We start from the raw sequence: 24861 nt of genomic DNA, 5'->3' as shown, positions 1-24861 counted from the left end.
TTCAAATAAATGATTTTATTATAATGAGTCATTGTGTTATTTTATATTTCCAATAATCCATACTAATATTATAAATGCGAAAGTGTGTCTGCCTGTCTGTCTGCTAGCTTTTCACAGCCCAACAGTCTAACCGATTTAGATGAAATTTAGTACCTACAGAGTTAGCTTACATCCCGAGGATGGACACCGGCTACTTTTTATTCTGGAAAATCAAATAGTTCTCACAGGATTTTCAAAACCTAAATCCACACAGATGAAGTCGCGGGCAATAGTCATCCCATGACCTTGACTTGTATCTCACTGGTAACTACCATCTGCCAAGAGTCTTATAGATGTGAGGACGTAGAATAAATAGAGAATAGCCGCGAATACCTATTTGTAGGTACCTACTACCTACCTAAGTAGGTAACTTAAATTAGGTACCTATTCGTTTGCACAAGATGGTTTTAGGTAATAGGTAAGTACTTACTTACTTTTATGAATCCATCCACCGAATTAATCGGCTTTAGTGCTTCATTAAGCTGCTCGCATAAGTACAGCACATAATATTTGTCCATCCGAAACAAGTGCTGGAACTCAGCGTCGGGAAATTCAAAGGGATTACTTCCATCACTAATTACGTGCTCATGTTATTTTCGTTCTAAATTCTCTATTTCAAACTAATAAAAAAAGCGCGAGACATGTTTTTTGATCTTTTAATAATTGAGTTAAAGTTCTATAAGCTTATACCCACCTCTAATCTCGATGATAAAATTATCCCTCTCAAATGTCAAAAAAGGACAGTTTATCTTCTTTTATTTGGCCCCATGCTATAGACGGTGGATAAATAGTCCCCCGAGTCCCCGTGAAATGTCAGACGGGGATAAACTTCTCCTCTCCCCTGTTGCCGTGCTCTGAGGGGTGGAGAAGTTAATGTTATCTCCTGTGCAGTGGATAAAATCGGGGGATATAATTTTTATCTTCGGCCCATGCTAGCCGTGCTGTAGTACTTAAAGACAAATATTCCATATAAAAATGATTTGCCAAGTCAGAAATTTTAGTATTAAATAATTTGTTTTAGACTTTTATTTCGGCTTATTTCAAGATTTTATTTGATCGAGTGAAGTAGGAAGCTATTGTGTATCAAAGTAGCACATTCTTTAGACAATGTCTTTAGGTATATTGTATATTTTTAGCAAGGCCATTATTTAATAGTAAATACCTAAAACATACTTAGTGTGTGCACATAATGCCACCAATAGAAGTCGCTGGAGGGAGATCGCACGAGCAGCAGTGAAGAATTCATAGCCACGACCACTCTGTCAAGAGTGAACGATTGAGAAGAAGAACCTAAAACATTTGATCTAGCAAACCAGTTTTTTCCGCTTAGCCTCGGTGACTCGCCTTAAATTCACGCGGATAAAGTCGTGGTCATCACTTATCCTATTAATAAATATATAATGATGACTTTGCTCAGACTTAGGAAGTTAAGACAGTGTTGAAACGTGGTTGAAACGAAACAGATTTATGTAGAGACTAGCGACTTCGTCCGCGTGGACTACCTATATAAATTTCAAACCCCTATTTTATTCCCTTAAGGGTTGAATTTTCAAAAATCCTTTCTTAGCGGATACCTACGTCATAGTTGCGATCTGTATGCCAAATTTTAACTCGATCTGTCGAGTGGTTAAAGCTGTGCGTTGATAGATCAGTCAGTCAGTCAGCTTTTCCTTTTGTACCTAAGTATATAAAGTTTAATTAATAACGTTTTCAGCAACTCATTTTCACAGAATTGCATACAATTTTCGTGTTTGTGGGCGGCTTTAATTAAACTGTGTGTACTTACTTAATTTCCATTTAAGCGCTTCTAAATGTAAGGTATTTCAATGGACAATTTATTACGAACATTATTTTCTATTATGCACCATTGTTATTTCATTACATTTAAAACTGTATTCATAGCGGTAAATGGGCATCTAAGGATACATAATTTATTATATAAATTTTAAAATGTCTGTACGAGATTTTAAAACATCCTTTTGTTAAAGTTACTTCTTTTTTTTTCTTTTTTTCAAGACTTCCCCTAAATTGCGGTTTTTAGATCACATTTGTGTTTCTCAAAATCTTGTTATAAAAAGAGCATGCATAAAAAAATATTAAGTTTTTGGATCCTGCGGTTTGAACTGTCGCTATGTTGAGATGAGACCGTACGTTGGCTTATGGCTATTTATATTAGGTATCACCATTTAGGTGTTTAAAGGTCACCAGTTTACCGAAGATGTGGTTACTATGTAGGTACATATGTAGTTTAGTTATCAATTTAGGAAATGGTAGCGCCGTGTACCTACTGTACGTAAAAAAACCATTTGGATGAAATCGCGGGCACAAGCTAAATTGCGTGTTTACAATAAGAGAAGATTTTAATTAAAACGGGTGGTTAGGGACTTTATGCCTTATACGATTTTAATGAACTTTGGGGCTGGACGCAAATTTAATAATAATAACGAAAACAAACCCTTCTTTTACGACGGTATACCTACCTACGCAAATAACATTACCCATATAATTTCAATGCGTCATAAAATAATATATTTACATACGATTTTCTGTAAAACAAGCACCATCTTAATAATATTTAAAAACCGGCCAAGTGTGAGTCGCGCAAAGAGGGTTTCGTACTACAGTCGTCTTTTTTCGACATTTTGCACGATAAATCAAAAACTTATAATTCATAGTAAAAATCTGTTTTAGAATGTACAAGCCCTTTCATATGATACCCCACTTGGATTATTAATGTTTTAAAGTTAAATGTACAAATTATTTGTCATGAACACATTTTTTTTACAAATTCACGGTTTTCGGATGTTTTTCCCTTGCGTGTGCGGACGGTAGGTTTTATAAGCGCACGTAAGGGGGGATGCTAATTAGTTGTAAATTGTAATTCAATTCAATGTTATATTAATATGAAAAACGTTCTTAAAAAGGAACATTTAAAAACATATTAACATCATTTAATATATCAATAAATCTTGCGTTTATTGATTCAAATCAATTTCAACAACTATTGAATAGATCAATTAAATTTGCATAATTTGCAGTTAGATCCGATGCTCTTTTGATAATATTGTCATCATGGAAATAAATGATTAATCTTAATCAAGTCTTAACTGGATTACAAGATTAATTCAGTTGAGCATGACAAGACATTATACATTGGACTTTAAAGGACCTCTTGCGATACTATTATCGTTAACATTTTGATAATAAAAATAAGCGTTGAAGTAGTAGGTACCTACCTAGGTACTACTCTCATGTTCCCGCGGCCTCTCAATAACGCGCTGAGGAGGGCCACCGAGCGAGAGGGTTTTAGTGGATAGAAATCCCACATACCCGGTTAGGTATCTTAAGAAGATTTCCCCCTCAAAAAAAAGGTAGGTACTTAAAAAGGTACTTAGTCGTATGCCTGACCTGGCAAGCCACTGCATTATCACAAGAAAGAACTCCGACCATTAAGTGAAAAGAGGACTCATGACCTCTTTCCGTTTCTCAATATTTTTTTCGTAAATAATACCTATCTTGTAAATACCTAGTAACAGAGAGTGTCTTTGTCCACACTTAACATAAGTGGAAAATCTAGTCGTCTTAAGTAATCTTTTCCGTCCCCAGACGGTCAGCAGACGCCAATTTGTTGATTATAGAACGTGACAGAATTTTCTTCTTTTTGCACCACTGACCTATACAATAAGTACGCTGGATCTACGACTGCTGAACTGTTTTTGAAGAAGCTTGATTTTCGGCTTTTTATCGCCTGATGACACCAGTGAGCGTCATGTTGTGATAAACATCTGTGGCACTACCGCAGTCGTTTGACAGCAACAATGTCACGATCGCAATCATCTCTCATTGGTAAATGCTCGCTCACTATTGGCCACAATGCATTCTGGCAACAAGAATCGCACAAATTCAGCCAATCAGAACAATTGAGATCGTAATAATGATTGATGCAGGTTTTAGACAATCGCCCTACTGTTAACATAGAGACCATTTGACGCAAAGTATCAATTCAATTCTAATTTCCAGTGCGTTGAGTGGGACGCTTGAATCGGCATAAAAAATAACACTGTCTTTTGTATGGCACACCTCTTCCAGCGTACCTGTATCGTACCAGCGTTTCAGTGTTTTGCAACCACCAAAGCGTGTAATATTACATTCTATTACGTATAAAGGAGATAAGACCTAACGGTTCACTGAATAAACAAAATTATGTATTATGTATGCGCTACTCTATTACAGATACCTAGAGATATATTTTTACCTACTCCAAAAAGTTTTGGAAAGTTTTTACGGAAGTAATTTAAAATCAAATTAATTTTGAAAGCCAATTTAGTTACGACAAAATGCAAATGTGTTAAATCTAAACCAAATTTCGAAAATTTTAATGTCCTTTATATAATAAAAGACCATTAAAATTTTCGAAATTTAGTTTTGCCTATCACTATTTTAGCATTTAAACTAACAAACTGAACTAATGAAACTTTATAAAGAGAGAAAAATAAATAAGTAGGTAGGTACGTATTTCTGTTTTAGACTCTGTATCGATATTAGGTAAAGCTTCCTCCGATTATAATTTTCAAAAGAAACATCAAATATACTTACAGAAATCATCCAGTTAAAGTTTTATCAGAAGTATTGATAGATAGTAAATATCTATGTGCTTATACAATATATGTATTATAAGCTCATCCGAGACCCACTTCGCTCGGTGTAATTTCTGAAAATCTTTCTTACTGGGGATCTACGCATAAAGAAAACCTTACCTACACGTAAAATTACAAGTTCTTAGTGCCAGGCCGTTTTTCACTTTATTTAAATGATTAATTTAGATGATGCCCGCAACTTTATCTATTTAGGTTTTTACAAATCCTGTGAAAACTTTTGATTTTCCGAGATAAAACGTATTATGTCCGTCTCCGGGATTTCATTCTATCTCAACATGTCAATCTCTGTATTTGGTAAAAAATTATGGGCCTTTGAAAATCCCGTGGAAACTCCATGATTTTCCGGGATTAAAAGTAGCCTATGTCTATCCCCGGGTCGCAAGTTATTTCTATACCTTTTGTCAAAATATGTTAAGCGGATGGACCGTAAAAAGCTAGTAGACAGTTAGACACAGGTTAGAAGTTATAATATTAGTATGAATATTAGTACTGAATTTTTTTATTACGCAGATTGTAAACTAAGTATTTTACGAATGAATTTAAATTAGAAACTTTATTTGGTCTATGTAATCACGACAATAAAATAAAATCCTTAATAGCTAGACTTTTCGACATAAAAAAGTCGTAAAACCCAAAACTTTCGACGCATTCGAGCCATAATTATTCAAATAAGTAGTTCATTATTTTTAAACGGCAATAGTTTATGTGCGAAGGGGACGAAAGCCCGATGGTGTAACGTTATAAATCAGCGTCAGTGTCGCGTGGCATGCAAACCAAGGTTCTCTTAGAGCCAACGATACGTCATCGATACGACTACGCTACAGTTCACGACAGTTATGAAACTCTTAACACTGGCAGACATCAAATTTAGGAAGGCTATGAAACGACAAGGTGTCTTAAATTTCTCGTCACCCCTAACCTAATATTTGACAGATGTCGATTCAGGACCTAATGAAACAAATGATATCATCACGTCATGTCACGTCATTTATAACCAAATCAAAAGTGCAGGATTTGGTCACGTCTGACCGTACAGCCAAAACAAAAAGTTCATTCGTAAACATAATGATTGGTATAAACTATTACCTATTTGCATACTGTACGACTACAGTGCTACGAGACCCCACGTCACCAAATAAAGGTTTAACGTCCCTATCGTAGTCATACCTTCTTCTTCTTTATTCTTGAGTTTCTTTTCCGTAGTTATAACTTAAACCTACTTGTCCGTTGTGCATACGACCAATCAATGGTGCAAATCCCTGTCAGATTACTCCAGAATCCAAACAGGCCACTAGCTCGCTGGCCATCATTCAGTGTTAACTGTGAGTTAGCGAATCACTTCACAGTCGGCGAGGATTTTAGGTAATGTTCCTGGGGAGCCAATGTAGGCTTCGCGTTTAAGCAGTTTGTTTCGATGTCTCATTACTCAGTGCATGTTGTGCATAGAAGAATATCGTAGTCGTATAGTGCGATAGTAAAAGCCTTCTTTAGCTCACGCAATTTATAGAAGCCGTCCAGTTTTGATGGACGTCCTACTGACTACAGTGTAGGTGCTGTGAAAATCCGTATATCATAAAATAGCGCTGAAATTGTGTGCTGAAAATAGCCTTTTGCTCTTTTTACTTAGTTATTGTTAGCCTCAATAAACACGCGTTGCTCCAGACTTGGCAATTTTAATATTAAATTACTGCAACGATGTGGGATATTACATAGTAGAACAAACAAAGTTTGGACTGTCAAATTACGACATGCCGCCATTCATCGTAAAGACGGACTAATAATTAGGCACTTAAAAGTCTACACTCAAAGAGTGATCTCTCTCTAATAGTCTCGTCTGTTTACATTGATTTAGCTTCATTAATTGTAATATGTTGCCTCGTGAATAGTGTAGGTAGGTAACTACAGAGTTTCTTGCCGGCTCTTCTGAGTAGGTATACTTTCTGAAACTGATAGTCTTGACATACCTAAATATTATTTTCACAAGACTATAAGTTGACCTAAATAAAATAAATAATATTTGGATGTTGAATTTAGGTTACGTGTTATTAAGCCTTGCAGTTACATTCGTGATTCGTGTGTAAGACCCTCTACTTTTTACTCCTAATAATCTGCATATGGACATAATACACTGTACCTTGGCATTATGTAGTTTGTTCCCATGGCAAATCGGCAATAAAACTAGGTAAAAAATCGAACTAATTGTTCTGCTAAGCTTGATTAATAATAATTAATTGGCGACAGTTAACTAAGTACTTTAGATACACACAAAATACGTAAATTTCTGCGAGGCATAACGGCGCGAGTTCTTTGTTGTTAAAATTTATGGAAGTGTCCAAAAAGTCCGAAGTAGGCCAGCTAGCTTCCGGGCATTGAACAGTCACGATCGAAATTGTTGCAACACTAAACTGTGATATTTCTCAGACCTTTGTCATTGTTTGTGTGAAAAATTTCATTTACGATCTCTTTTAAACCTACCTCTAGGCTCAAATAAGCGCCTTAACTGAGGCAAACCAGACTAAGTAAGTATCGTTTTCATCCATTTTCACTGAAATAAAACTAAACTGAGTCCCGTCACCTCTATCCTCTATATAGAAAACTAGCATATGCTCGCGACCTCGTCCGCGTGGACTATACAAATTTCAAACCCCTATTTAACCCCCTTAGGGGTTGAATTTTTAAAAATTCTTTCTTATCGGATGCTTACGTCATAATAGCTATCTGCATGCCAAATTTCAGCCCGATCCGTCCAGTAGTTTGAGCTGTGCGTTGATAGATCAGTCAGTCAGTCAGTCAGTCACCTTTTCCTTTTATATATTTAGATAATGTACATCGACCTTTAGAATGAGATTTCGGCTTTGTAGAGCGTTGTCTCCGTCACTCATACCTCTGTGACGTTTTGTCGGTCTCAACGACAGAGACAATGCTCTACTAAACCACTATCCCTTTCTAAAGGTCGATGTGCATTATTTTCTGCTGCATACTGTACCTCATGGCGCGGTTTGCCTCAGATTAAACCAGATTGAGGCGTCTCCATTTAAACTGCTGCGCTTGACGTTAGTGATGGTTACGCAGCTTTACATAATATTAGGTATTTTCGCTTTTTTAGGATTGCGTCTAAGTAATTACCTACCAAATATTTTTTTTGCTTTAAAATTTTAAAGTGAAATTTTTGAATTATAATATTATGCAAATGTACGATTAATTGGGAAGAAAAAGCCGCATTGCCGCTTCAAGATGCTCGATAAGTTTTACCATTGCCGTTATGTTAATTGGTTTGTAAAATTTTCTTAAAATAAAATGTGACATCGAAGTAAATCTGCCAAAATCGTATGGAGATAATACACGATGGGTAATAATTTTTATTACAGTGCTTTACCTAAACTAAATATTCTTAAATACTTGCGTTGAGAAATTAAAATCAGTGGCATTGAATTTTTGACTTTAATTCAAGGCGCTTTAAGCCCATTTTGCTTTGACGTTATTGTGTTTCGAATCTCGAATTCTAGCAACGTTGGTGAGACTTAAAATCTTATACTAAGCGTACTGATGTTAAAGTAATTACCGCCGTCCAGGAACATCTGCCACACTAGAGGAACCGGCCTATGCATTGTCGGCCTTTCAGGAATTTGTGCACTAACATCGTTAACTTGAAACATTACACAGCTAGAGCCTCCGTATTGAACGAAAAAATCTGTAAAAAGTAAATCGGATGCCCCCATAGCCTCCATAGCTATTGACATTGATGATTGATCTACAATGGATTAGCAACGGTGCAAAAAAGGTTTTATTGACTTTTCTTTAATAAAAGCTTCACGGTTGATTTACTTAGTAAATAGGAGGTATTAAATTATTATCGCGTTACGTCACTAAAGTACGCTGTAAAGACATTAAGTACGCTGGAAGACGTGTGCTAAGTAATTATTTTTTGTGCCGATTCAAAGCGCCTCACCGAGCGTATATTTTTTGTTTTTGGCGTACTTACCTACTGGAAATTAAAATTGACACTTTTTGTCAATTAATGGTCTTCGTAATTCGTATTGACTCTATATTGATAGATGTCTCATATCACTACACTTATTATAAATGTGAAAGTGTGTTTAATTGTTGGTCTGTTGGTTTGTTGGTTTATCCTTCAATCACGTCGCAACAGAGCAACGTGATTTTTTGCATGGGTATATTTTAAGACCAGGAGAGGAACATAGACTACTTTTTATCCCGGAAAATCAAAGAATTCCAACGGGATTTTAAAAACCTAAATCCATGTATAAGAAGTCCCGGGCATCAGCTAGTAAGTCATAACTAACATTTAGTTCCGAGTACGCTCACATGACGCTCACTGCTGTTTGTTGCGGCGCTAAAATGACGAAAATCGAGATTCTTCAAAAACAACTCTTCAATCGCAGATCCAGTGTACTTGTATTAGTACCTAGAGGTCAGTGCACTACGTCGATGTTTCAAGTGCCAGTAACATCAATATGCTTTGGAGCGAGTTGCAAGGGTCCAAGTTATCTAAGTAATTTGTTGCAACATTTGGACCTCGTATAAAAAGCATGACAAACGCTATTATAGCTGAGAACGATTTGAACTATGTTTAAAGGCTAGTTCACGTGTAGCGATTAAGTTACACGTTGTTTTTTTTGTGCTTGACGACAATCATGCTAGGTCTAGGTTGGAGCGCGCTTTCGACTTTATTCGCTCTTGCTGTCTTGAACGTATTTTGGTTATAGGTATACGTGGCAGGAAACCCGTACGCCGGAAGGGCATTCCACACCCTAGAAATATTTTTATTCAAATAAACTTTTGCAAGTATCTTTGAACTTTTGAATCGTCAGATGCAGATACAGCAAGGAAATCGGCGGCTGCTGTTTTCAAATTAGATTTACAATAATAATATACTATGTATGTCCTTACCTACCTATTACTGCGAGAGAGTTCAGAAGGGATTAAATAAAACTTCATGGACCCATTTTCAGGTTTTATATTCATCTTATCCTTATCTTTCCTTTCCTCATGATTTCGTTATTTATACATTTAATTAGCTTATGCTCGCTTTAGGGGTGGAATTTCAAAAATCCTTTCTTCTATGCCTACGTCATAATAGCTACTTACTCGTATCTGCATGCCAATTGCCAAATTTCAGTACGATCCGTCCAATAGTTTGAGCTGTGCGTTGATAGATCAGTCAGTCAGCCTGTCACCTTTTCCTTTTATATTTATTTAGATTGAATAATATCTTGCGATGCTTTACATCATTGTGATTTTACAATCATTTATTATTATCATCGACTAAACATTATATTTTAATTATTATTCTACTTTTGAAATAATCAAATTACAACCGGTCTAAATGGAGTATGGAGACTTTAATAAAAGAATAAAGGTGCAATGTAATAGGTACCGCTAAGGATAAGCTTTGTATATATAAAAGCAGTTAATTATTACTGTAGCGAGTAGCCACAAGTATTGCTGGAGCGAGCTGCAATGCAAGTCAAATTCACGCTCTTTTATCATTTACATTTTACATAATCGTGGATTGTACAGACAATGATTACTTTGGTTAAATCAATTTAGCATTAGGTTTGATGAAATCTCGTTTTTTGCACGCAAGTGTCAATGATCGCTTTGTACGTCGACAGCCTTAAGTCAAAGAATTTCGCAACATTTCACCTTGCCAGGCACAATGGAAGTGGTTTGCAAACTAATGTAGGTACATTGTTGACGGTTTTACTGTATCACTGTATTGTTACACTTGCCTCTCATTACACCGCAATTTACGATCAATAAATTGTACGCAATTTGTTTGAATTTTGAATAAAATTTAAAATATTATCTCGATATAGAATACGCAAGTAAAAATATCACGTTGTAAAGTAGGTAAGTAGATAATGGTCTACTTCAAGTAATATTACTTGACTATTTAAATATACTTACAGTTTACACGTAATGTTAAGAAATCAATCCATCAGTACCCTTACTATAAATGCGAAAGTGTGTTTGTTAGTTGGTTTGTTGGTTTGTCCTTCAATCACGTCGCAACGGTGCAACGGATTGACGTGATTTTTTGCATGGGTATAGTTTAAAAGACCTGGAGAGCGATAAGCTACTTTTACTTATTTCATAGATTAAAGGTATGATTCCGAACCACGCTGCACGCAGCAGCGCTGCCGCAACAGTGCTGTCACCAGCTGTCACAGTCCTGTCGCGGCACTACTGGTCCATGACTGGTCCCCATACAATCTCTATAAGCTTATATGACATTAAATTCCGAGCTAGGCAGCAACGTTCCGTTGGTCTCGCTCCGCTACTTATTTATTCGGATTCTAAAAGTAAAATTAGTTTGACTCTAATAAATTGAACAAAGATATTTGAAATTGAAGGTATTAACAATTTCTTGGTATTTATTTTCAGATTTTCTGTTTCTGAACGATGTTGTTTACTAAAATACGACGATCTTAGTTCAGGGTTATCTAAGCGTTTTTAATATATTATGTTCTCACTTAAATCGATGAAAGTTTACGTTATATCTGTATTAAAATCATCTAAAAGTAAACGTACTGTAATTTAACTTAGGTCATACTTAGGTAACCTTGTTCGTAACATGCTGTATAATGGCTTAAAATTGCTCGTTAGATGTAATATTTAACAAAGCTACAATTAAGAACTGTATCCGGATAACACTGAGTCATTAAGTAAATAAATAGTTTTTGAACAACCGGAACGAAGTGTTTCTTATAGATAAAGGTTTGGACATACACACCGTGCCATAGAAGTAGCACAAAAAGGTGTTTTACTGATGGCGTGTATGGGGTTTTAACGAAAAATACAGGTTGTGTAATGCATAAGAAAAGATCGGGCCTCGGTATAAATTAAAAACCGGCTAAGTGCTAGTCAGACTCGCACACCGAGGGTTCCATACTCGGGTATTTTTTCCGACATTTTGCATTTTGCGATTTTCGGATTGTTTCCTTTACTAGTGCTATAAGACCTACCTATCTGCCAAATTTCATGATTCACAGACAGACAGAGTGATTCTATAAGGGTTCCTTTTTTTCCTCTTGAGGTACGGAACTCTAATAATGAAGCACATCACACTATACACCAAGACCATAGACACGAGACGGCAGCAGAGCAGCTATAAGGTAGGAAACTTTGTGATGAAAGGAATGAAGCAAGTCACACTGTGTGTATAGTGCACGTTTCATAGGCGTAAGAGGGCATTAGTGAAGGTCCTTCGCGCGTTCTGTACTATATGCTAACGCCCCTTGTGTTATTAATTTCTAGCAGCCGTGTTAGAAACGATTCCATCGCTTTCACTACGTGTTTTTTACGCGTAGTGTTTGTCTCAATCTTAAATGCGGAACCTAATGAAAACTAGACATGTTATAGTATGATTCATTAGTATTGGTCAGACAATATTTCTATAATCATGTTGTAGGCAGTTTTAAAGCTAGATTAGTATAATATGTATATACTTATAATCACATTGTGAATTGAGTAGTACTAATGCGCCGTCTTCTAATTATTAAAGTAGGCATTATTAATTGTTACAGACATGACAATTGATAGACTAGCATAACGGCTGACCAGTTTGTATCTTTCACGAGAATAGACAAGTCAATAATATAAGGTACAAAGCTTTAACAATCCATAAAAGCTATAAGATACTTAATTAATCTAATTTGCATGACCATGTACATCCATATTGGTTGCATACCGGTCAAATTCGTAATTCAGCAAATAAACTCATTTTCTAGGAAAAATATCATAAATTTAATAATTATAATTGTACACGTTATCATTTTAATTAACGGTAATAGCCAGAGACATTATTAACTCAAGCGATTAATTTTGTTACGAATACAGATTCCAGTTTTAATTAAACGAAAGCATACGTCATTGCGTTGCAATAAATGTTCGTAATTTGTCATTCCATGTCAGCTGATGAAATATTTGCACGTGAAATGCAGCAGGAAATACAAGCGGCACGGCACGTCATTCTGTTGTATTAAAAGTACTGAAATTATACCTCAGGGAAATCCTACAACATCCAGAATCACATAAAGTAGGTACCTACACTACTTGAATGGGTATAGTATTTTGCAATTTGTAGAAACAATCACGTCTGATCAAATTTTTTTTAATTTATAGACCTGGTGTCAAGTGATGATGCAGCCTGAGATGGAGCGCGCTTGCCTAGAAGATGCCTATTCACTCTTGACTTGAAGGTACCCATATTATAATTGGAGGGGGAAACTGATGCTAGAAGGGTGTTCCAAATCATAGCAATCAGAAATGTGGAGGCAAATCGCTTCGTACGTACCTATCCGTGGAATTTCGACTACGTACGGAGCTGTTGAAAGTACACTACTGAAAGTAGGTAGGTAGCTGTGGTATCTTGTACGGATTTTCAAAAGCCCAGCTGTGCACCTTGGCACCTCCACATTTGTGCTGTGTGTGGGAAGTCAACTGCTAGGTTGGTACTGTTAGGGTATTGTGCGGACTTACTGTCAAATCAGAGGATTTGAAAGTGGTAGTTAAAGTTTTTCAGGGGCAGGAGGGATCATGTTGAAATAGATATATAAAGAGGTAAGGGTTGATTCACGATACACCATGCTGGGGCTGGGCCATGCCCCAAACGATCCACGGTGAAAAATACTATTTTATAGGAACTACTTACATAGTTCATGTTACACCGGGCATAGCGATTGGGTATTCGAATAACTTCTGAACAGCCCGGTGTAACATGAACATCGATATAAATTAAGTCTATGAACATGAACGACACGGCAACGCGCATGGCCCGGCTACGCACGGTGTAACGTGAATCGGCCCTTGTACGGACCCGGTACGGTCCTGTATGCAAGAATAGAATAGTAGATGAAGGCAACATATTTATACTAAGAAGTCTTATGTAACGTAAGATTATGAGTCTTATGTAGAGTAAAATTTTACATTAAGATTTGCGCCCATTATTTCCGGTTGATTTCCGATTGATAAAGGCCTTGTTGAATTCTCTACTCGCTTATTTTATAACGATGGGCGTGCGTGCGTTGAACGGTCACGCGATCACGATTATTTTGCGTTTAGAACACCTAAGCGGACCATTGATAGTGGTAACTATTGCAAGTTAAATGTATGCAAAAATATCTACTGCAAAATAACTGTTATTTATTACATAGATAACATTCTCTAGAGATCGCTTCAAAGCGATAAAGCCGCCAATTAATGGTGTAGGTAAGTACCATAAAGCATATTTCATTAATTCATTTCAGCATTTCTGATTATTGTTATGTGAACAGGATTCGTTAAAAGTAATTCAATTTAAGAAAAGCAATTAAAAAAGAAGTCCTCAAATCAAAATGGGTACCTACTAGGTATCTTACTCTAATTTGCACTCTCTATCTGCAAATGGACTTTTTTGGCGTCATTAAAATTATTTATGGGTCCAGAAAATAATTTTCCATTTCCTATCGTTAGTAAGATAGTTATCCATATTTTTCATTTTTATATCCACACTTCTGACCTGGCATGTGAGTTGTGACACAGGTTCCTTTTTATCCTGGAATATTAAAAAATTCCAGCGAAATATTTAAAAACATAATATGTTCATATAGTCCCGCAAATTGGTATTGCACTGGAACCATGTCTCATTAACATCGAAATGACGTTACTTTGACGTCAGCCGAAATAAAAATATACCTTCAGCTCGAAACTTCGGTCTAGTGCTGGCGTCACTAAAATGGCGGCCACGCGCATTAGAAATTTGCGGGACTTATAGCAGTCGCCGCATCATTTAGTTATGCTTACCCATTAATGTAGGAGGAATCTATTTGTATATTATCTGTTGTTATACCTATTACCTACCTACATAATGATATGCGGGGGCTTACGTACGAGATAGTCTAACCAAACAGGTAATTAGGTTCTGAATACCTAACAGATGCGTTACAGTAGCAGGAAGATCAGTAGTACGGCTTAGGTCATTCGTCGTTGATTAGCAAAATTTTCAGCTTCCTGACTATGGATGCAATTTGCTCACCACACCAAATAGGTAACCAAAAATTACACCGTCGATGTGACCACAAATCGCCCTTAGCTTTCTAGTAAATTACAAAGCACTAATCTAAACTTTCCATTTTAGTTTCCGACACAGGTGCACCGGGATTATGTAAACTGCGCTAAAACTTTTAATAGTGGTACTTAATACTTGCATTCCACGAGTGAATCCGCTTGGATTTATTGCCTGTCTAGTGTCTTCCGTTTCTGAATGAAAAGAGATTTCTTCCGTTAATAAGAAGGGAATGGCAAATAGGTATGCAGGTGGCTTGTATAGGAAAAGCTGATTAGCCCGATTAGTTGATTAACAGGACGTGAACTGACTGACTGACGTTATCATGCCGATCAAATTGATAGGTCTCGAAATGCATGAAGTTATCTCTATAGTTAAGACGGCCAGTACAAGGTTTTAAAAAAATTCAAAGGAATCTCTGTATCTATCTAAATGATAACTCCTCACAGACAAAGCCGTAAAAAAGCGTAAGAATAAGCTAGTTTTCAATACTCCCGGATAGAGTAGGTACGGGGGCGGCACTTGTTGGACGGCAATGGTGTCTTTCTGCGAGCAAGTGCTCGCATTAAAGGAGGCGGCTGAACGGGAAAGAGAGCTGGATCCCAACGCTCATCCCATACGCCGTAAACGCCAAGGACAAAGGAGGCGCCAATATGCTCACTACCTCGGGCCGTAAACCCGAGGAGGAAGACGGAGGCATCCTGTAGGGAAGCCCAGTGAGGTAGCTGTACCGATAGGCATAGTACCTAGTATGCAAACTGCGTTCTTGTGCCGCCTCATCATGGCGTTGACGGGTCCGCTGGGTTTTACTGGGTATTCTGGGTTTACAGTGAGTCCCACATACCTCCCCGTAAGAAACGTGGTCAGCTGCGCTTCTTCCGGGGAGGATGCCTAAAAGCATATAAGTAAAATCGTTGATGTCGGAAGAATTAGGTGTCTACCTACCTACCTATATATCTACGAGAAAAAGCCTGGTTCTATTTTAGTTCTTTACAAAAAAAAAAAATCAAGTAAGTAGAACAGAATAAATAAATAAATTCGTTACTGCAGCGCCAGTTAAAGATTACAAAATTTTGTATAGAAAAAAAAATCGCAGTAAGCACAAACGTGACTGACAACAATAGGGGAGTTGCAAAATGAATAACCAAGTGGTTCCAACAAAGATATTGCCAATAGGATCAACTTGGTGTTAAATTTTAAAATAATACCTACCTAGTACTTAATACCTTCTGATGCGTCATCATCATCACCTCAACCCATCGCCGGCCCTTTTGCTGGGCATGGGTCTTCTCCACTACGCTGCCTGGTGCCACAGATTGACAGATTTCTCTCATCTTTTGAGAACATTATGCAGAACTCTTGAGTATGCAGGTTTGCTAACGATATTTTCCTTCCCCGTTAAAACAAGAGATATTAATTAATTGCTTAAAACCTTAGATGAAAAGTTAGAAGTGCGTGCCCACTATCGCCAGTCGCCTAACACCGCCTTTGCACATCAAGTTGTCACATAATAATAAATTAGTACCTCAGTACCCTTATTATAAATGCGAAAGTGTGTTTGTTTGTTGGTTCGTTGGTTTATTGGTTTGTTGGTTTGTCCTTCAATCACGTCGCAACAACGGATTGACGTAATTTTTTGCATGGGTATAGTCAAAGACCTGGAGAGTGACATAGGCTACTTTTTATCCCGTGAAATTAAATAGTTCCCACGGGATATTTAAAAAACCTAAATCCACGCGTACGAAGTCGCGGGCTTCAGCTATAGTTATCTAATAAGTCACATGCATGGCCTATACACTTAGATATATTATGGGCCATTTTACAATCCATAACGCGCATACCTATTTTAGTAGTAACGTGGTAGTAACGATCTTCTGATTAAATTAGAGTTGTAAACAGGTGTCGAGAGAACTACGAGTAGATAGGAATAGTACGCGACAGATTGAGATGGCAATCGGGGTATCGGGGTACACCCCGCATACCCGCACGTTATCCGTGTTCGCCCGTACCGGGCTAGCGCGGGGCCTGTGCGGGTGTGCGGGGCGTTCCCTCTCCGATTGCCATTTCAACCTGTCGTGTCCTATAGATAGGTACATACTATATAGTAGGTACTTTAGAAGGAAGTCATAAACTGCATCATTATTTAGGTGAAATCGTTCACAAGTGCTTTGCAAATTTCTCACAGCAATCAGAACTTTACAATAGCTATAACTTTGCTTACAGTTAGACCTTCTTTACCTACAGTTAATTTAATTTACTTTTCTAATGCCCACTATTCACTCGCGTCCAGTACCCGTAGTACAAGATTGTACGTCTCACCAAACGAAACCAAATTCGAGAGTCGAAATATTTCCGCGTTACAGTAAAATGGACCTAAACAGCCTTGAATTGAAGTCAAATATTCAATGCCACTGATTTTAATTTCGCAATGTTTCCGCTTGGAGCGCTGGCTGTACAAGTGTAGACAAACTTGAGCTTTAAAACAAGGGGTTTACGATCCAGTTTACTGTAACGCGGAAGTATTTCGACTCTCGAATTTGGTTTGGTTTGGTGAGACGTAAAATCTTGTACTACGGGTACAGTGCAAAATGTAAACGTCATGCATGAAACATTATTATGGACTGCCTGATACGCCCGGCTTTGCACGGGTAAAATTAAATAATACATAATAGCGTTTAAGCTATCGCGAAAATAATTAGTATGGATGGATGTGAATATGGGTTGGAATTAGCTCAGTACTTAGGTATAAGTCCCGCAAATTGCTATTGCGCTGGAACCATGTCTCATTAACATCGAAATGACGTCATTTGACGTGGGTATATTTAAGTAAAAATATACCATCAGCTCGAAACTTCAGTCTAGTGCTGACGTCACTTAAATGGCGGCATTAGCAATTTGCGGGACATAAGCTTGTACTGTAAACATTTATTAAAAAAAATTGTAGGTACCTGTCTATTTAATTTTGTCTCGTAAGTTTTTTCAATAAGCAATAACAATCGATCAATCGAAGAAAATTTTCCTGACGACGTAAATTTTATTTTGCCGTTACCGTGTCTTACTTCACTAATTGTATAACATTTGATTGCGATAACGCTTTTACTTTTGTTACCTGGTTTTACGACACGGTTACAATATCGAGATAAACTCGTGTTATTTTATTATCAGCCCCATTAAGTTTCATTACGAATTGTTCGATTTCTCTAATTAGAAGAAAATACATTGGCGCCTTGAAGGATAAGTTTTTATATTCACCTACCTATTTATATTATACTAGCTTATGCCCGCGACTTTGTTCACGTAGATTACACAAATATCAAACCCTTTTTTCTCACCCCCTTAGGGGTTGAATTTTCAACAATCCTTTCTTAGAGGATGCCTACATCATAATAGCTACCTGCATGCCAAATTTAGCCCGATCCGTCCAGTAGTTTGAGCTGTGCGTTGATAGATCAGTCAGTCAGTCAGTCAGTCACCTTTTTCTTTTATATATTTAGATATAAGAAGATATATTCTTATGTTCTTCTGTGGCTTCTTCGACTTTTATGGAACTATGAGAAAAAGAACAGCATCAGTGATGAGTGGGATATGCGGAGAGCTCATACTTAGATAAATTATTAATACAACCCAAAAGATTGAAGCTTTCGTTTAACCAGGGGATTGCTGTAAACAAAACGTGTTTTTTTTCTTTTCAAATGTTTTTCTCCAACCTTGACTTTTATCTAGTACTACCATTGATTTAATAAATCAATGAGTACTACACGTAGTTTACTGATCAAAAACCACCAAGACCTTTTTGATGTTGATTGCCCTTTCGGTAGCTGTTGTAGTTGTAGGTAAGTCGTCTAGTTGACAGGACTACAAAATCCGTAATTTGATATTACGTACGTTACGTGGTACACAAAAATGACGCCCTTTGTTTTTTAAGTGTACCTACCTATCCTGTATTCTTACTATCTGTAATTTTGTTAACAATAAAGTTGTTTAAATTAAATTCAAAATGAAATTATATTTAAATAAACGTTTATTTATTATAATACTGCACAATAAATACAGTATTATTAGAAATTTATTATTTGACGTTACTTGCTAATGAATATTCATTTATCAGAACATCATACCTACTTATGTATTAAAACAATAATAAAAAAGTAAAATAATTAGTAATTAATAAGTAAAGTAATTACCCTATATAGTAAGTAAATTATATTTACAAAATGGTAAATTAACTTATTGTTTTAAAAATAAAGTCGTGTGCTAAATTGTTTCACTCTCCAGTCATTACTTCCAGGAATTCTGAAAAAGAAAATAAGTTTTATTAAGTTGGAAAAACAGCGAGCAGCAATTAGGTGTTGTTCAGTTTCTAAATCAATCGATCCCGGGCACGCACCTCTAACTTTTCGGAGTTATGTGCGTTTTAAGAAATTAAATATCACTCGAGGGAAAACATCGTGAGGAAACCTGCATGCCAGTAAGTTCTCCATAATGCTCTCAAAGGTGTGTGATGTCTGCTAATCCGCACTTGGTCAGCGTGGTAGACTATGGCCAATACCCTTCTCATAGTCAGATGAGACCCGTGCTCTGTAGTGAGCCGGCGATAGGTAGAGCATGAAGTTTCTAAGTATCTGTTTCCAACGCCAAAAATTCTAGTGTATTCATTATGATACGACATAATGTAGAGAAAGCTTACAAAATACATATTTTCTACATGATTTTATCAAACGAGGAGATATTTTGGGGCTGATTTTTCAAGAATTGTACAATCCAACTGAAAACGGAATGTTACTGTAAATACTAAGAAATTACATAATTTTAAAAAACTAAGTATGCTTAACTAAATTCATTAACAGGCTGCTGTCCAGTAACTTAGTTACGTAAACTGTAAGATTTAAGGCAACAGTAGGCATGGCAGGTTCATGTTATCTACTCTAGTTTTAAAAAAATCACACTAGTAAATCCAATACATGTAAAGATTTTATAATTTTATCTTTAAAATGTAAAAATACCATCAAAATCAACGGTTCCCGAGCCGTCAGCGTCAATCTCTGTGATCATGGCTTCCAACTCCTCAGCCGATAAGGTATTGTCTAATTCTTTGAAGATCTCTTTTAGAACGTCCGTGGTGATGTAGCCGTTTCCTGTGACATATCAAAAATACAACACCCGTAGTAACAATAAGTAGATATAATATATAGTACGCGACAGGTCGAGATGGCTATCGGGGAGAGAACGTCCCGCACACCCGGACAGCCCCCGCGCTAACCTGGTGCGGGTAAGCGCGGATGACCTGCGGGTGTGAAGGGCATCCCTCGCCTCATACCCCTATACACACAGGACTTTACGAAACAATACGCCGAATAGTTTCTGCAAACTCACAAAACGACCCCCCCCCGCCTCATACCCGATTGCCATCTCAACCTGTCGCGGACTAGTAATCTTTCAACATAAAACAAAATGAAAATACCTTCTCTGTCATACAACCGGAATGCTTCTCTTAGTTCGGCAAGCATAGCTTCAGCGTCGATCTCTTCAGTTAGAAACCTAGCCGCTAACGAACAAAACTGTGTGAACTCTAGCGTTCCGGTACCTAGAACACAAAATTAAAGAATAAATATAAAACCACGACAAGAGCACCCCTTGATTTCTTGAAAATCGGTTTTAATAGTTGATATCTGAAAATCTTGATATTTTGAAAATCGGTTTCAATAGTTGATATCTTAAAAACGGTTTCAAAGACGTGTATGGCAGAGGATACTGCCATACATGTCTTTTATATTTTAATAAATTATTAAACTTTAAATGTGATCCAAACAAACGTTCCGTCCAGTGCTGGTGACAAATACGCAAAGAAACTTTCAACTTTTTAAAATAACTATCTATAAGTTGTGGCCAAAATTCACATAGATAAAAGAAAAGTATGTCTGACTTGTGGTTCAAAATTTCGATGCGGAACAGAGTGCCTCAATAGCCGTGATCGTCTAGTGGTTAGGACCCTAAGTTGTGGCCGTAGTAACCCAGGTTCGAATCCCGGTCACGCCAATGTGAAAACATTGTCACGGTGACGATAACTTTTAGTTTAACTCAGAGTTTTCTTTATAATTTTCAGTTCCAAATAATTATTTTAGCACTTATGTCATGACAATGCCATCTATGTATGCTATATGTAAACACTTTAGCATTTGTAACCAACGCCATCTATTGTGATGCCGTGAAAACAATTCGTAATGGAGCTTTCACACGGATCTGCTTTGTAATAATATTCTCACCATGTTCATCATATTCTTTGATAATGTCTGATAATGTGCCGTCATCTAATTCTTGACCTAACATTTCCAGAATTGTTCCAATCATGTCCGTTTCAATGACACCCTTTTTATCATGATCGAAAGTATCGAAAGCCTTCTTCAACACTGAAAGAGAAAAATAAAACATATAAACCTAGATTTCTAATAATTTGCAAGTACCTACCTAATTTACAACCGCTTTTTTGATTTAATAATTTATCAGTTGTACGACTTTTTTATAATTTATTTATAACTAGTAGACTCTCCCCAATCTGGTGAGCATACCTATTTTATAGACTAAAATAAACATTCATTAGGTACTTTCTTGGGACATAGATTCAGACATGGGTTCAGAAAATATCCACCAAGAAGTTTGGAAGTTATTAGCAATTACACAGACTAACGCAGGCTAAGAATTTTTATTATACTGGTTATAATTATAATATACAAAGCTGAGCTTAGTCGATAACTGCATGTGTGATAACTTTGGAGGTCAAAAATGGGCATTTACCTTTTCTCGTTATTATTCCTATCACTAATATCTGATAATATCACGGTGCTTACCTACCTACCTAAGAGTCTACATAGTGCCTAATTTGAGTCCAAACGTATGCAAATTTATCCTAGTATTATCCTAAGGAAACTCCATCAATTATGTGTAAAATGATAGGGGCAGAACCTTCAGCAATGAGAGAATTACAACGCAGACAGAGAAAACCATTGTAACGAAATTAAAATCAAATTCATTTTCGCTAATGCAGTCTGCCAACAATGATTCAACGGATATACATATCTGGCACAACACAATTGAGAATTCGACACTGAGCAATTAATTCATAGGCCCGTTAATTAATGAAGTCCTAAAACTAAGTAGAATAGGAATGCGTATCTTTTGTGCTGTGTGCACAGTATAGCAGCCAGACCCCAGACCATTATTGTGCCATTTCTGATTCTGTCACAACCAGTCTGCAAAAACTGTAGCCACTAAGAAGAGGGTTCCTCTTCTTAATCTTTGAAACAAGTAACTTTGATTTTCTCCGTATGCCAAACCGGATATCGAATCCGAGATTATTTCTGAGATCCAAAGAAAACATTGCAAGAAAATCATGATGAACCTCGGTTTTTTTAAGGTGCAGAGTTACTTCTTTTATTTGTTTCCTGTCATTGTTATCCATTTAACCGTCTTTGTAGTCAATAACCATTTACCCATTTTTGAGACTAAAACCATACTAAAACTTGTAAAAACCTTTTAGTAAAAAAAAAGTAAATTGTTTACTTACTTTGTATCTGGCTCTGATCAAGTTCATCCTGTTTACAATAAAAAAAAATTAAAATAGTACTGCTTAAAAACAAAACTTAATGGAGGCCTATCAATTTAATTATTCAATATGAAATTCACTATTTTATTTATTTAAATTAGGTAGGTGTGTTCACTGACCATTTTCACGAGATTTCAATACTCCAAAAATACGAATACACAGAATGACTTTAGATGCTCTTCTAGACTTGGTCCAGATTTTAAAACGCAGACAGTTTATATATCTTTATTGCGATTGACGTTATGCCTAGGTGAAATAACTCAGGGGTGGCGCAATATTTTTATCACGAATATAATTATTATAATGGGTTTGTTTTGAATCAAATGAGAGCCAAACTATTAGAGCAAGATGCCAAAGACGCCAGATCTGCCAAATTTCGTCAAAACCGGTCGAACAGATGGGCCCTGAAAGGCTAGCAGACAGACAAACAGACACACTTTCGCATTTGTAATATTAGTATGGTTTTATTTTTTATTTTTTATAATAGATATAGCGCGCAAACGAGCAGGCAGGTCACCTGATGTTAAGTGATTACCGCCGCCCATGAACATTTGCAGCACCAGAGGAGCCGCCGATGCGTTGCCGGCCTTTTAGGAATTTGTTGGTCCGCCCCTTGAATAACCCCATGTTATAATCTAGTGGGAACACCGCCGATGGGAGAAGGTTATGATTCTCGTTTTTACTAAGCTATCACACTGGTTTCCATTGGTTTGCATAATTACCTACCCCTTGAGGAGTTTCATCCTCCAGCTCCAAAACTATTCATTAAAATATCTTCACTAAATTTACTGTGTAAAGAACAAAGAGCTTGATGATGTTCGGAGTAACATCGACAAAAACTATGATTCCCTAACCCGAACGATCCCTATTCTTTTTTGGGATAAAAACTATCCAATGACCCTAAGTATTTCTTTTTAATATTTATTTTTAATTTTTTATCTACCAAAATTGTAGTTACTAAGTAATAATAAATTAAGTTACATTGAAAATGGTTATCTCTAAACAGAGATTTATTCCAGCTTCCCATTTACTATAAGTAGGTACCTATGCCAAGTTGCTTTCAAATCCATTCAGTAATGTCAGCGTGAAGCGGGTACAGACAGACAGAGACCCAAATTAAAAAAAAAAAACTGTTTTGGGCTCTAATAAATATACTTAATGCTTTAAACGTTTCAAAATTCGTCCAAAAGTCGTCCAGTTAAAGTATAAGTATAGACCCAACTGCAACAGTTTGATATGGCTGTCACTAATAATACTGGAATCCAAAAGCATTCGCATATTTATTTACTAGTTGATGCCCGCGACTTCGTACGCGTGGATTTAGGTTTTAAAAATCCCGTTGGAACTCTTTGATTTTCCGGGAAAAAAGTAGCCTATGTCACTCTCCGGGTCTTAAGCTATACTCAATAACCATGCAAAAAACCACGTGGCTCCGTTGCTCCATTACGACGTGATTGAAGGACAAACCAACAAACTAACAAACCAACAAACCAATAAACAAACACACGATAGGGGTAGTGATACGCATGGTTTGAAGACCGCGTCATACCTACCTACTTACTTATCGCTAGAGAAAAGTTCTTCAATAAGAATAGTTGGGCACCCCTGACTCATAGAGAGACGCCAGGAATCTCACCATGATGGTAATGATAGGCCCAAATTAAACCAATGATGTGTGAGACACTATGTTACATTACTGCCGTTTGTTGTACGTGCAGTGTGCACTGCATCCTAATATTGTTGTTTACAGAAACACGAGCCATTGGTCCGTGGCGCAGTTGGATGGGAATATGTAATTTTTGTTATGTTTGGTATCTATCTGACGTTAAAACAATGTCAAGCTCGGTTATTGTTTTATTTATATACCTAACTAGCTGATGCCCGCGACTTTGTCCGCGTGGACTACTCAATTTTGCACCCCTATTTTACGCCCTTAGGGGTTGAATTTTCAAAAATCCTTTCTTAGCGGATGTCTGCGTCATAATAGCTATCTGCACGCCTTTTAGCCCGATCCGTCCAGTAGTTTGAGCTGTGCGTTGATAGATCAGTCAGTCAGTCAGTCAGTCACCTTTTCGTTTTATATATTTAGATACCTACTAATGCCCGCGACTTGGTTCGCGCGCGAACTCTTCGATTTTCCGGAATAAAATTAGGCGAGCGCGCACTGCGGTGCGACGAGTTGCGATGCGTTTTAGAATCCGTAAATCAAGTAAAATCCGGCGCGGAATTAATCCCGCAGTGCGCGCGCTTCTATGTAGTTCTATAGTTCACAGGTTTTGCGGGGGAAAACCATACGGAAAATCATCGTGGTGCGCGCTATCTCTAAGTAAAATAATATTATCTATGCTGTCCGGGATGCAAGCTATCTCCGTAGATACAACATAGCTATATGCTGCCCATGACTTATCCACATAGATTTAGTTTCCTTAAAAATCCTGTGGGTACTCTTTGATTTTCCGGAATAAAAGTAGCCTATATCGGTCATACCTACCTAC

At 36.9% G+C, this 24861-nt stretch overlaps 1 protein-coding gene and 1 long non-coding RNA gene across 3 annotated transcripts in view; both read right to left on the bottom strand.

Annotated features, from left to right (window-relative positions):
* The window catches only part of LOC117996590 (troponin C, isoallergen Bla g 6.0101-like), a 30992-nt gene extending 8358 nt beyond the window's left edge, over positions 1-22634 (bottom strand). Inside the window, exons 1-6 of one of the 2 annotated variants that reach the window (XM_069509668.1) lie at positions 22486-22634; positions 22328-22355; positions 21030-21173; positions 20228-20350; positions 19770-19901; positions 19036-19059 (exon numbers count right to left, since the gene is read on the bottom strand). In XM_069509668.1, the coding sequence (XP_069365769.1) occupies positions 19036-19059; positions 19770-19901; positions 20228-20350; positions 21030-21173; positions 22328-22355; positions 22486-22488 (454 nt within the window). In that variant the 5' untranslated portion in view covers positions 22489-22634. Of the gene's footprint in view, positions 1-18766; positions 19060-19769; positions 19902-20227; positions 20351-21029; positions 21174-22327; positions 22356-22485 lie in introns of those variants that run through there. The other variant, XM_034984687.2, reaches the window with a different exon arrangement.
* The window catches only part of LOC138404751 (uncharacterized), a 622276-nt gene that overhangs the window by 561903 nt on the left and 35512 nt on the right, over positions 1-24861 (bottom strand). The window lies entirely within an intron of this gene.

This window comes from Maniola hyperantus, chromosome 3 (genome assembly GCF_902806685.2).
Source record: "Maniola hyperantus chromosome 3, iAphHyp1.2, whole genome shotgun sequence".
Taxonomy (NCBI): domain Eukaryota; kingdom Metazoa; phylum Arthropoda; class Insecta; order Lepidoptera; family Nymphalidae; genus Maniola; species Maniola hyperantus.
The sequence above is the reverse complement of the archived record's forward strand: the minus strand, read 5'-3'. Positions and strand labels throughout refer to the sequence as shown.